General features: G+C 52.1%; 1 protein-coding gene across 13 annotated transcripts in view; it reads right to left on the bottom strand.

The window, feature by feature from the left end:
• The window catches only part of FAM193B (family with sequence similarity 193 member B), a 31,492-nt gene that overhangs the window by 1,142 nt on the left and 16,526 nt on the right, over window positions 1-13,824 (bottom strand). For 10 of the 13 annotated variants that reach the window (XM_049647733.1, XM_049647734.1, XM_049647739.1 and 7 more), the window contains 6 exons: window positions 13,025-13,412; window positions 10,777-10,978; window positions 9,617-9,856; window positions 2,488-3,508; window positions 2,255-2,330; window positions 1,318-1,415 (listed from right to left, as the gene is read on the bottom strand). In XM_049647733.1, coding sequence (XP_049503690.1) covers window positions 1,319-1,415; window positions 2,255-2,330; window positions 2,488-3,508; window positions 9,617-9,856; window positions 10,777-10,978; window positions 13,025-13,412 — 2,024 coding nt within the window. In that variant the 3' untranslated portion in view covers window position 1,318. The remainder of the gene's footprint in view (window positions 1-1,317; window positions 1,416-2,254; window positions 2,331-2,487; window positions 3,509-9,616; window positions 9,857-10,776; window positions 10,979-13,024; window positions 13,413-13,824) is intronic. The other 3 variants (XM_049647735.1, XM_049647736.1, XM_049647737.1) reach the window with 3 other exon arrangements.

The following is a 13,824-nucleotide window of genomic DNA, read 5'->3' as shown; positions in this document are numbered from 1 at the left end:
CCTGACTCCGGGCAGCCTGAGGTGCCATAGGGAGCCGAGCCTCAAAGACTGCCCTAGCTTCAGGCTCTCTGGGCTGTTCCTGGGGAGCTGAAGCCAGCATCAAGGGTGGGGAATCCTGACCCAAAAAATGACAAAGGGACTCAGCTGAGGGTCCAGGAAGTCTGCTGCCCTGGCCCAGAGAGGCGTGTTCCTGGCACTGAAAAGAGGAGAAGTACAGGTGAGGACACCCTCCCAGGGGTCCCTGAGTTCAGCCTACCTGCCTCAGTTTCCTGTTGCCTTAAGGGCAAGTTGTGTGATTGCCAGCCAGAAAAGGCCCGATCCCAGGGACAGAGCATGAAGTTAAGACAGGGCACTGCACAGCCATTAGGCTGCAAACCCAGCACCAAGGCCTGTCTGCCAGCCAGCCTTCTCTCCTACACTATGGTTCTCAGCCCTTCTTGGTCTTCTATTTGCAGTCCAGAACATCATCTGATATGTTAGTATTGCAGGGGCACCTGGGTGGCTTAGTCGGTTGAGCATTCGACTTCAGCTCAGGTCATGATCTTGTAGTTCGTTGAGTTCAAGCCCCATATCAGGCTTGCTGCTGTCAGTGCAGAGCCTGCTTCAGATGCTCTATCTTCCTCCCTCTCTGCCCTTCCTCACTCTCTTTCTCTCAAAAATAAATAAAACATTAAAAAAATATATATGTCAGTATTTCAGACAAAGGACCAGTGTAGGTGGCTCGGAGAGGAGGCCAGAGCCCAGCTCAGGGCCAGATCTCTTCTTCAGGAGGCAGCCCAGCTATCATTTCTTCATGGAGCTTGTCATATTTGTGGAGAGTGCTCACCAACTCCTCCATGCCTAAATGACCTCTCCAAAGTCTTGGTCTACCTCATCTGCCTTCTCACTGGTCCTTTGGGGCTGGCCCCTTCTTGTATGGTTTTAGCTGGGAAGCATCCTGGTAGCCTACCAGGCCAGGCAAATGAGATTCAACCCTGAGGCTAATAATGTCAGGTGTGGGGGCAGTCCTCTGGGGACTACGGCTGCTTGAGAGGCAGATGGTAAGGGAAGCAGGGGCCTGGCAGAGATAGTCCAAGGATGGCAGTGCAGGAAGGATCCTTCAGGAGCACAGGCAAGAGGGAACACAGGAGGGTCTGGCCCAGGATATCTTCAGAGAGTGTAACTTGTGGTGCTGTTGCCGTGGAGGTACAGGGGCCAGGGCTGGCAAGCTGCTAGGCTAACTCCATGTGCCCCAGAGCATGAAATGGTCTGGCGGGGGCACAGAAGTGACAGAACTTGGGGAGAGGGAGTACGTGCAACACTTAGGGGTCTCCATACCTCACTGAACTGTGCTGGGAGTGGTTTTCTTGAGGCTGAAGTTGGTCCAGTTCACAGCAACTTTCTGACGAGTTTGCTTTGCAGAATCCAAACAGAACCTATTGGTTTTGAGAGACACCAAAAAAGCACAATTAGAGGTTCTCACTGCTAGACCCCCGTTCTAGACCTGTGTGTCCTGGTCAATAAAGAAACCAAGTCAGCTCCGTACCAGTCCTTTGGTTCCAGGGTATTGGGATCTAGCAGGTTATGTGAGCTCTGCTGGCTTTCTGGACAGAGTGCCCACAAGCCAAGGGAACAATGTGTTAAGAGACCAACACTGCCTCAGGATACAGGGTTGCTCCTCACAGTGTATTTTCACTGCAGCTACACTGCGTTGCCTTCTGTTCCCCTAGGTACTGCATGTTGCTTTCAGCTTCAAACGTCTATACCTACTAGCTCCGCTGTCACAAAGGCCCTGTTTTACCTTGCCCACTTGTTCTTATTTCTCAGGTCTCAGCTTGGTTGCCACCTCTACTAGGAAGGCTGCCCTGGCCTCGCCTATGTTTCAGCTTCGCCTATCGCCCCACTTCTAGCTGCCTCCCCCACAGCCCCATACCCTTACTCTTCCAACAGCACTCAACACTGTTTATGGCTCTCTCTCTCCACCTAAGCTGTGTTTGATTTGCCTCTACCCTAGAGCTCAGCCCAGGCAGAGCAGAGAAAGTGCAAATGAATAAACAAAGTGAATAAAGCTGGAGAAAGCCCTGGTTCTTGGGGCCTGACATGCCTCCTTCTCCCTGTCCCTTATACTTTTCCAGATGCCCTGTCCTGCCATGTGGCCACCTGGGTTCCAGGAGATACACTGGTGGGAGAGAGCTTGGAGAGGCTCTCCCTCTGAGGGAGTCGGGCTGAGGGAGAGCCTGAGTGTGGGTGGGCGAGAAGGCATCCCCACACCTACCTCTTGAAGTACTCCACCTCCCGGTCAGTCTCATCCATCTCCACCCCATCCATGTCCTTGGGCAGGAACACATCGTCTAGGAAGACACAGCCAGGAGGGCTTAGTGCCCATGGCCAGGCCTCTGGGGTCATGCTCTTAGGGCAGCACTGCCCACACGCAAGGATTACCCTCCACCCTCTGGCCTGGCTGGGGTGGGGGTGGGGGGTCAGCCACTCAATTCCTGGTGCACTCACCCAAGGAGGCGGCTGTCTTCTCCTGCTTGTTGCGGCTCCGGCGGCTGCGACCCTTGCCCTGTGGCAAGCTCTGTGGCCTTGCTGGGCCTGGGGGCTGCACAGACTCTTGCTCCAGAGGCCGTGCTTTGGCCTCACCTGGCCAGTTTCGCCAGGAGCTGCCCTTCTCGTCAGCTTTGGGGCCAGCAGCCCAGCCTGGTCCTGGCTGACTCCCCCGGCTCCCTTCTCCAGCCTCAGCACAGCTGCCCACTTTGAGAGACTCTGTGGCCTTGCCTGGCTGCTTGGTGCTGGGGATCTGGCCCTTGGCATTGGGAACCTCGAGGCTGGCAGGGGACCGTGGGGCTGGGCTTGCCTCGATCTTCTTGGCCTGACTGCCCTGTCTCTTGCCCTTCCGCGGCTTCCCAGCTGAGACCACGGGCTCGGGCAGCTCCTGCTTGCAACTGGGAACCTCCTTTGGGCCTGGCTCCTCAGGGCTAGGGTTGCCTGGCTTGGGTGTCTTGACCCAGATCACCCGGGACAAGTTGGGCACGGCGTTGAGTCTCCTCACTAGCCCATTCTCAGGGATGATACCAGGAGGGGGCCCCCTCACCTCTGTCCATGGTGGGTGGGAGCCTCTCATTTCTGTCCATGGTGGGGCTGGCTCACCTGGAACTCGTAACGTGTGGTTCTGAGAGGAGCCCAAAGTCAAAGGGGACAGGTCAAGATTAATGTCAGGCCGTTGCTCTGAGGAACCATTGAGGTTTGAGGGGGATAGGCTCTGGGGCTCTGGCTCAGCAGCACCCTCCTTAGAGAATCCATTGCTGTCCATGTCGAGCTCACATACACTGAAGCTGGCACGGATAGAGTCCTTGACAGTGTTCTTGATCTCTTGCAGACGGCTGCTCAGGAAGCTATTTACTCGATCCAGCTCCTGGTCAGGCCACTCCAAGAGCCTCTCCCTGGCAGGCCTTGGCTCCCGGCTTCCAGAAACACTACGATTCACCTGCTTTAGAGCTTCTGCTGCCAAGTGGGCCTTCTCCTTTTCCTGCCAACATAAGACGCAATTTCAGCGGAGGCCAGGCAGCTACCAGGCACAGTGTGACACCTGACACATCAGCCTAGGGCCCGCCTTTGCGGCTGACTAGAGGCAGGGTGTTGCCATCCCGGCCTGCTCACCCACCCTGTGGGAGTGAGGATGAAATGCAATCAGACAGGTGCATGTCCTGGGGATGGAGACAGACCCACAAAGGATAGGGTTTTTATAGCTTGTTCATCCAGAGCCCTGGTGTCGTAGGGCCTACGGACACTAGGACTCAAAGGGATAGGAATGCAGCTAATTGTACCTTGCCTTCCAGGCTTGAGCTTAAGCAGTTCAATCACTTGCTGAGTCTCCGTGGACTCATCTGCAAAAGGGGGGAATAATTCTGGAGTGAAGACAAAACTGGGGATGCATGTGAGGCAGATGGCTGCTACAGAAGCATTCTCTCCAATTCTGCTGGTGGTAGGGGAAAAAAGCTGTGGTATCATGAGGGGCGAGGGCTTTAAGAAGATGGGCTGTGAGACCACCATGGCCACCATGGTAGGTCAGACTGCTCTGGATGGCAGGAATGTGTGTATGGGCACTATGGAAGAGGGCGAAGTTCCCATACGAAGGCCACTCACCACTCAGCTGCCTCCAGTAATCAAGGCCATGCCTGAAATGTGCCTGATGGCATACAGTGGCAGCCACATGGGGCCCCACAGCAAGATGTAAAAGCAGCCACTCTACCTATGTGAGAACTTGGGGGCTGGACTGTTAGTGTCAACAGATCTCGTTCTGGAGAGTAAAAATGAGAGTCTTTGGGTTCTGAGTCACCCCATTCCTTTGCTCAACCTCAAGTGACCAGCAGGCCAACAGGCCTTTAGAGGGAGATGGGAGACAGATGTCAAAAGCCCACGGGCAGGAGGTGATGGTGGCGCTGGGCCAGGGGCTAGATGACTTCCACATTTCAAGTATTTCTAGCTGATGTGGGAATGGAGGGGAGAAACAGGAAAACGAAACTGGGGAGAGAAAAGAGGGCTTGCGACCACTTCAGAGTCAACTTAAAGAGGGTGACTCTGTGCCCCAGCAAGCATCCATCTGTTTTAAATATGGCTCTGCAACTGACTAGCGCCACAACTGTGGGACCTTGGACAAATCACTTACTCTCTCTGAATCTTATTGTCCCCCTTTGTAAATTCGGTAGAAAAACTACCTACCTATTCCTCATGGTGTTGCTAGGAGGACATCTGAGGGGGCATGTGTCCCTTTCCCTGGGTGCTGACAAGGCTGTGTCTTGGCACCATGGTGCTCATGTGAGGAAGCAGCTCAGTCTGGAGCAGTGTTTCCAGCCATGTACCCTGAAGTTTAAGGCCATGAGGATGGACAAAGGACTGGAAGGCCTTTCGAATCACTCCTCCCCTGCACCAGCCAACTTTTTCTGTTAGGAATGGAAGTTCTATGGAGGATTTCAAATCTGAAAACGAGTTAGAGGGAGCGATGTGGGACCACGTACGGCTTGGTAGTGAGAGGAGGACAGAGCACAGAACACTAAACTTTCTGTTACATGCCATGAGCCTGACCCTTCCTGCATGTCATCTCGTTTCACCCTCACAATGGCCCCTGGCAAACATTATCCTCAATTTGCAGATGAGGACATGTGACTTTGGAACGAATAAGGAACTGGCCCAAGGTTACATAGCTAGAAAGTGGCAGAGTTGGGACAGCACATCCAGGTGTGATCTGCAGTTCCTATGGCTTTCAATCCTGTTTGACAATCACTTCTTGACCATCAACTAGGAGGCACTGGGCTGGGCTCTGGGCAATTTTACTATGCATGAGAATTCTGCTGAGGGAGGCAGACATGCAAACAGGCTGTTTAATGCTGAGTAACAGGGAAGAAAGTACTATCGATACTCTGGGAACCCAGACCAGGCCATCAGAGGTGCTTCCCACAGAGGAGGCAGTATCTCCCTGGGCACTGGAGGGTGACTGGGATCGTCCTGGGCAGAGACTAGCACTTTCTAGGCAGGAGGAGGAGCAAGTGTAAAGACTGGGAAATGGGCACACACAATCTTTAGAGAATGCAAACATTCATAGGGAGAGCCGGAGCCCCAATTTCTTTTAGGAGAGCGGTAGGGAGTGGTGGGCAGGAAGGCCAGAGGGGAGAGACTGAGAAAGAAAGCTGGCAAGCTAAGCAAGGACTGGATCCTGAAGAGCCCTGCAGGCCATGCTCAAGTCTGGGTTTGATCCCGAGGGCAATGTTCGGCCATTGAAGGCTTTTTAAGTAGTAGTAGTACGGTGGAGAGAGAAGTGGATGGTCTGAGCTATTTGGGAGGTAGTGTGGCTGGGATTTGGTGGCAGGTGGGGAGAGAATGAGAGGAGTTACAAGAACGACACTGACAACCACTGGTGCTGCTGCAGCAGCTTCCCTGACCACACATTTTGTCGAACCTTTCTGTGCATCACTCCATTTCATTCTCGCAACCATCTGAGTTAGGTTCTACTGTTATTCTCATTTTGTGGATGAAGAAACTGAGGCTTAGAGGTGAAGTGATTTGCCCAAGGTCATCCAGCAAGTGTGGCAGAGCCAGGTTCCAAACTGAGGTCCGATTCCAAGGCCCGCTGCTCTCAATCACCATGATGCGTTCCTCCCAGAATGGCATCCTGGGTTCTGGTTCAGGCAACTGGGTAGATGGTGGTGGTGCCATTAACTAGACAGACAACGAAGAAGTAAAAGCAGGCCTCTTTGGAGAAAGATAATAAGCTCAGTTTTGGATGTGCTCAGTTTGAGTACTGGTATGACATTTGTGAGGAGGTGCCCAGTAGCAGCAGATATCAGTGTGAAGGGCAGGGAGGAAACAGGTGGACATAACGAACCAGGAACAACACTATCTAGATGGCTTCTCTTTCTCAGAAAGATATCCTTTAGGGGGAGGGTCAGAGAGAGGAAGAGGAGTCCACAAAGGAGACAGAAGAGAGATCAGAGAAGGTCAGAAATCTGGAGAACACGGCATTCCCATTGTCCTTTCCCTGTCCCCGCCTGGCTGAAGACAGGGCCAAAGAAAGCAATATTTGAAAAGGACAACCAATACAAAATGTGAGATGCTGCCTAGCTGACAAAGAAGGTGGGCCAGGAGAGTGTGATTTGGCAACAAAGTTGTCACTGGTGGCTTGGAGTGGGGGGGCGGGGGATAGTTTGTGAAGACAGTGCAAAGACAGTGAATGCAGGTAACATTTTTCAAGAAATTTGCCAGGAAAGAGAAAGAGGTGAGGTGGGTGAGAGAGAGAGAGAGAGAGAGAGAGAGAGAGAGAGAGAGACAGAAGGGGGGGGGGGGGGGGAGGGAGGGAGGGAGGCTGTACCCTCAAGGCACAATTTGCTTTCAAAAGAGAGAGTACTGGGCATAGTGAAACACTGGGAGACAGCCCAGAGGAGAGGCCAAAGCCAGAGCAGGAAGCTGAAGTTAGACTGAGGAGGCAGAAAAGGACTGTAAGGCCTTAGGCAGGAGAAGGGGTAAACTCTTCCCTCATGACAACAAGTCTGCAGGTGGAGTGGTAAGATGCTGAGAGAGTGCCTGTCTGCTGGCTTTTTTCCCTTGCTGAAACAGGAAGTGAGGTCATCTAACAAAAAAGAAAGGCTGGGTGGGGAAAGCCTGGAGGTTTGAGAAGAATCTAGAGGTCTGACAAAGAAGCTGTGGTAGACAGAAATGATGAAGAGCGTAGATCAGGGAGCTATGCCTGTTGGGCAATGTGAGGGCTCAAGCAAGCAGGAGACCAAGGGGCTTTGGTGCCATAGACAGATCTGATCTAGAGCTTTCCTTGAATTACAAAAGGGGAGAGGCAGGTAGGGCTCAAACCCAGGGCTGCGATTTTTCTGAGTGGGTGTAATGGAAGGGCAACAGGGCAAGGAATTGAGAGTATTGGTAAGACAGTGAGTCAATGATGGTCAGGGGATCTCTATGGCCTGGGTAGTGGAGGAAGGGGCAGGTGACAGCCTTTAATGGACGAATAGGAGTGGCTGAAAGGTTGTAGATGACAGAGCCAGGGTCAGTTTCAAAGGAGTAGGGGTTAGTACATGAGGGACAGACAGTCATGGGTCTGCAAATGATATAAGTGAGCAGAAAGACACTTAGCTTTATTGGTCTCCTGAGGTGGGAGAGAATGAGCAGTCTCCACTGGACGGCTCCCAGGGGAAGCTGTGTTTGTGATGGACAGCCAGACTGTGGTTAAGTCTGAGGGAGAGGAAGGACGCTGGAGAGGAGGCTGATGTATAAACAGATAATGACCATGACTCCCTATCACATGACCTTGCAACTGCCTGGTGCTATGTTGTATTCTGGCCTCTAGACTGGGCTGGGCAGACAGTAGCTGTGCAGCAAGTTTCCGAATGAGTGAATAGAGGGTGATAAATGGCAGCTAAGGGAGACATGCAAGGTAGAGTGGCAGTACAGTAGCAGGAGTTACCTGAAGTCTGAGCTTGGAAGGAAGTTGTTGGAAGGAAAAGGAGGGGAGAAAAGAAACTGTTACTGGCGTTACCAGCAAAGGGGTAGGGATGTATGAGCACAGATTTATGGAAAGCACGCAGGCCTACGAACTTCAAGGTGTGCTCGCTGGGACCTAACTGGAAACCACTGCCTTAAGCGGCTAGGGAAGGCTAAAGAGACTGCTGTTGCCCACTAGACACTTCTGGCCAGGCAACACTGGATGGGAGAAAGAAAGTGCTGACCATTTTCTGAAGGCAGCGGTGGAACCTCTTGGCTCACTACTTCAGGCTGCAGGGAAAGGGTCCTGGTTTGTCCTTTGGGCTGGAAAAAGATGTAGAACTGCTGCTTTCCAGAGCACCAGGGCCGTTTGACCACCCAGGACCTGGAGCAAGCTGGTTGTCAAACCCAACTCTTTGGCTGCTGGGCTCCCGTGTGGCACTGTGCAGACACAGCTGGGGGTGGGCAGGTGAAGAGGTAATGAGGCAGCAGGGGACGGGCCGTCAAGCCCTGGGGCTCGCCTGGGAGCAGGGCTGCCCAGAAATAGCTCACTGGGTTCTCTCCTCAGCCCTCTGAGGAGCTCACCCAGCCCATGGCTGGGTCCTTCCCATGGCTTCAATTACACCTCCAAGCTGGAAACTCCCAGTCCCACACCTCCATCTCCACTTGGAGGTGGCGATTCTCCTGAGAATCTCCCAAGTCAACGTGCCCCAACTGAATTTCCTGTCTTCTGCCAATCTCATCCTCATTCAGTGAATGGAGGGCACACCATCCTGTCAGTCATCCAAGCAAACACCCGGGAGAAATCCTGACTCCTTCATCTCTGTTCTACAATCAGATTACCAAAGCTGGTCATGTCTGCTTCCCATGCTCCAGCCCCAGCATCATTCGGCTCTCCCCTGGCCCTCGATATTCCTTCCTGGAGTGTCAACCCTCCAGGCTACCTTCCATATTGCCACACAGTCACAGTGGAATACAGATCTGACCTAGCGCATCCTTTGATAAAAGTCCTGCAGGGACTCCCCTCAGCTATAGGATCAAGTCAAAGCTCTTTAGCAGGGCCTATGAGGCCCTTTCTCACCTCTACTAGCTGTCCTGCCTCTGCTCTATTCGAGCTCTGGTTACACCAAACTGCTGTGGATGTGCTATGCCTGCTGCCAGAACTCTCCTAAGGAATCTGAACTCACTCCCTACAACTCAGCTTTCAAGTCAGCCTCTTGGTAAGCCATTTCCAGCGTGCCCAGGCAAGATGGGGGGAGGGGGTTCCCTTATCCCAGTGCTTGACACATGCTAATGTGCTAGTCCAGTTTTGTGTCAGTCTCTCCACTGGACTGAGCTTCTCCAGGGAGAGAACTTAACTGCATCATGCTTTGGCTCCCAGTATTTGTAGAAGTGTTTGCTGAATGAATACATGACTGACTGACTGAAGGAATCCAGCAGTTTCTGAGGCCAGGACTCGTCTTTTCTCCAATCATTGGCCCCAGGCTCCCTGACCCTTATGCCTCCCACACTCATACAGACCTTCCCATAGCAGTGAGCTGTGCTAAGGCTTCTGGCAGCCAGCACTGTTCGTGCCCCTGAAGTCTTGGGGGATTGGGGCAAGGGATTCCTTAGGGAGGAGAGGTGGTACAGCTAGGCTCCCCCCCACACCCACCTTCTTTTTCAGCTTGTGCCGGGCCCGCTTGGCGGCCCTGGCGCTGTTGGGGACTTTGGGCTCCGTGCTGTTGATGAATTCCAGCAGCTCATCCACATCTCGGTGGTCCACGGCGGGCTCCCCAGGGATCCCGCCCAGGGTGCCCCCCTTCACGGGCAGCTCCTCTTTCCGCCTGGTCAGCCTCGAGCGGAGCTTCTCTCGGATCTCTGTATAATTCCGACTCGTCGGGGCAGCGGGTGGCTGGGGGAGGGGGAGGTGCTGACGTTACACACCCTGGGCCCGGGAAGCCCGGAGCACTCCCACCCGCTGGCACCAAACATGTGGTGAGAAGCGAGACAACTGTTCTTTCTACCACAGCCACAAAGGCCAAGTGGCTTCAGCCTCGGCCAGGCCCAGAGCTAAGGCAGCGGTGGGCGGAGGGAGTGGGAGGTATGCAACAGCATTGTGAGCCCACTGACTTGGGAGCCAGGAAAGCAGGTTTGAGCCCGGGCTTTGTCACTCGGAAGCTGTATGACCTTGGGCAGGTCACTTAGTCTTTGTGTGCCTCGATTTTGTCATCTTTGAAATGAGAATAATAACCCCTAGCTCAAAAGTGACTAACAATGTGATTACTTTCATTTCTTCTGTCCTCAACTGCTCTCCCCTAGCCGGCGGCCCTTTGCTCTGCACTTTCAGACTTCTGAACTGTTTTCGCTCTCTGTACAGACAGCACGTACTCTGCCCTGAACCTTCTTCCTGGTGCCGCCTGCACTTACGGCCTGTCCCTCGCAGTCTCTCACACTTGGAGAACTGAGAGCCTTTGCTTCCACTCTGCCTTCATCACGTACAAGTGTGGTTCACTTCTCTGTGATTACACACATATACATACTCATCAGAAACATAGCTTTCTCTCTACCATTTCCTTTCCTTTTTGCCTACGGAAAAGAAGTCAATCTTAAGGAGAAACCAGGAAAAGAGCAAAGGGAGCAAAGTGTTGAAAAATCCCTACCTCACAAATGTGCTGTAAGGGTTAAGTGAGTGGACACAGGCTGCGAGAACTCAGAAGGTTCCAGTGTGGTTATAATCCCCCTGAGTAAGGGGAAATCTGGGGAGAGTAGGGTGCTCCTTTGGCTCACCTTAACTGGCCCTCAGCCCTCTCTGGCCTGGGCAGGCTCACTCACCGCATTGTGGCCGAAGAACTCACAGTAGCAGCAGTCACAGAACTTTCCATCTCTCTGGTGAGTGGAGGATGAGGTGCAGGAGCTGCGCTCTGAGCTGCTGTCCTCTTCCTCACCCAGGCCCTCATCTGCCTCGCAGGGCTGGGGGAGCTGGCAGGCCAGGCTACTGTGTGTAAACTTGTGCCCTTTACACCCAGGGTCTCTGCTGATGGGGGAGAAAGATAAGCCCACAGATGAGGGAGGGCATGGCAGGAGCAGGCTGCAGCAGGAGCCCGGGGAAGCATTCTCACCATTGCCATCCCAACTACCCTTCATGTGCCTCATCCCACAAAGGCCGAAGCAGTCAGATTGTTATCAGTGCCTCTCACAAAAACAGGGCCATCACCCTGTGGGCTGTGGGCTGATGGCTCTCCTGAAGCATCCAAAGGAGGTCAACAGGGTCAATTTCCTTTTACCCTTTAGGTCCTTAGACCAAATCTGCACAGTGGGTGGAGCTGTCTTAGCTGTGGGGCCTTAAATCTGGGAAAGTCAATGTGCCTTGTGGGCCAGACTCTAAGAGCTACTGTACTGTTTGGGACAGGTACTATATTTAGCATATTCTAAGCATCTCCCAGGTCCTGCAAAATAGATGTTGCACTGGAGATAACTTGCAGTGGAGGTAACTAAGGTAGGTAACTAAGGGTCAGAGTGCTTCACTGCTTTGCCCAAGGAGAGGCTAGGGCTCAGCCTGTGCCTGCCTGTGTGCAAAGCTCATGCTCTCCCACTGTACTGCTCTGTCTCTGGACTTCAGGAAAAACTGGGGGCATCACATAACATAGACTATTTTTCCAGGATAAGAAAAAGACACTGGCCCACAAAGTCCCAAAACTGGAGCCAGAAGAATAAGAGCCCTGCCCTGGCCATCAGAAGCTGGAATGCCCTAGGGCTGGGGACATGGGGTGAGGCTGGGATGGTGGGAGCCAGGAGAAAGGGCAGGGCAAGGAGCAGTGAGAAGGCTTGGCTCCCAGGGCAGTCTGTTGTGCAAGGGGTAGAAAAGGAGGGGCAGGAACCATTATCAGTGGTGCTCAGAGAAGCTTAATCCAAAATGACCATTCTTCACCTACATTAGCAAAATTAAAATAACCCATGCTCCTGAGAATATGAAGAAGCTAGCACCCTAATACTGGTGGTTACATAAATTTGGAGAGACTTTTGGAAAGCAATTTTTCAGTATGTATTAGGAACCCTTCTCAAAAAAGAGCTTCTGACATCTTTTAAACGGAGAACTTTTTTCATTCTGAGGGACCTTTTCCAAGGAGAAAACCCCAAAAGAGGGAAACAGCTTTAGGCAAAGACATCTTTAGAGACATTATTTACAATGTTAAAATACCGGAATGATTTAAATCATTAGCAACTAGAGAACAGGTAAGTGCACTATGGAGAATATTCTCCACCCTTCAGCTGAGACCCGGAAGACCACATAGGAACCACACAATGAACGCTATGTGAAAGAGGACAACAACTGTATAGACACCACCAACACTGTGTGGGTAAGACCCGTAGGGAAAACTGCTAAAAGTGGTGGCATTGGGGTGGTGGGATTTTAGAATGAGAAAATTCAAATGCATACTAAACACAGCTCTGATTTCTAATACAAAAATACATACCTTTCTCCTCCACAAATAATTTTATCTTTCACATACATGTTAATATAAACTTCTTCAGTACTTAGAATTACTTTAGGGAATCCTTAAGGCCATAATTCCTGACTCAAATACAGATTTGGGTACAAGAATGTTTATTACAGCCTTGTTTTTAATGGTTAAAAACTAGAAATACCCAAATGTCCAGGAATAGGGGAATGATAAAATAATTTATGAATTATGCTACTGCTATGCAAGAAGACATTTTGAGACCACTGGAAAGTTTTCTGAAGAATTTTAACTGGGGAAATGATCTATAATGTTAAAAAAAAATAACTACACAAAAATATATAAACAGAGACCTAATTTATATACAGAGACATCAGGAAGAAAATATACCAGTGTTAGAGGTTTATCTTTAAGTTTCGAGGAAATTTTTTCTTCGTTAGACACCCTGAACTTTTCCAAGTTTTTAAAAGACAACAGTTACTTCTTTTAGGATTGTAAAAATGATACAAAAGACATAGAATCTATCGTTCAATTTCTACCCCAAAGGTATGCTCTGTGAAGTCTCTCAGAACTCAAAGTCGAAGTTAGCAGGGAGTATACCCTTTGTGCCACTCACTTACCTGTGAGTGCTAGGGAGCTGCTGAGAGCTGGGAGGTGGGAGGAGAGTCCCGCTGCAGTGCCCGCCGCAGTGCCCACTACAGGGGTGGCTGCACCCTGAGAATGGTGGAGGCATCTTCAGGAGCGGCATGCTGGTGGAGGGCAGGTGGGGAGTCTGACATGCCCCTGGGGTGTGTGGGGCGGCAGCAGCGGCAACAGGGCATTCTGAAGCTTGGGCAGGGAAAGGCGCTGCCGGGGTAGCAGGTGGCAGGTGTGGATGGGGTGGTGAGCCAAAGGACCCGGGGTGAGATGGGATCGGCGACGCGGGCTGGGGGTGGTGGCCAGTGGGGCTGTTAGGTGGAGCAGTGAGGTCTGAGTGCCGGTGGTGCTCCGAGAGAGAGAAAACCTCACCTGTGGACGGATGGGGAAGAAAGGGGTCAGAGTGAGAGCCAAGACCCTGGGAAGGAAAGCCCAAGGGCTCACTGCTACAACATCCTGCTTACTATGACCAGAGGGAACCTGTCTGGGGATAGCCTCTCAGCACAGTGGACCCTGTGAGCTTTTGGGAAAGTCTAACAGTGCCTCGGACTGGAGAGTTTTTCCTTGCAGGCAGCAACTTGGATAGACAGGGTCAAGGAGCCCAGACCTGAGAGAGAAGGCACCAGGAATGCCCGCCCCACAGAAGGCCCCAGCACCTCTGCTGTGGCACAAACGGGGGATATGTGTTCTGTCTCTCGGGGCCTCTCTAGGATTGCTTGTTCATAGGTATTCCTCAGGCCCAGGGAAGGGTCCACAGAAGCCAGTGGAGCAGCAGGCCAAAGCT

This window comes from Panthera uncia, assembly GCF_023721935.1.
Source record: "Panthera uncia isolate 11264 chromosome A1 unlocalized genomic scaffold, Puncia_PCG_1.0 HiC_scaffold_17, whole genome shotgun sequence".
In the NCBI taxonomy this organism is placed as follows: domain Eukaryota; kingdom Metazoa; phylum Chordata; class Mammalia; order Carnivora; family Felidae; genus Panthera; species Panthera uncia.
Note: the sequence above shows the minus strand (reverse complement) of the source record. Positions and strands in the feature narration are given on the sequence as shown.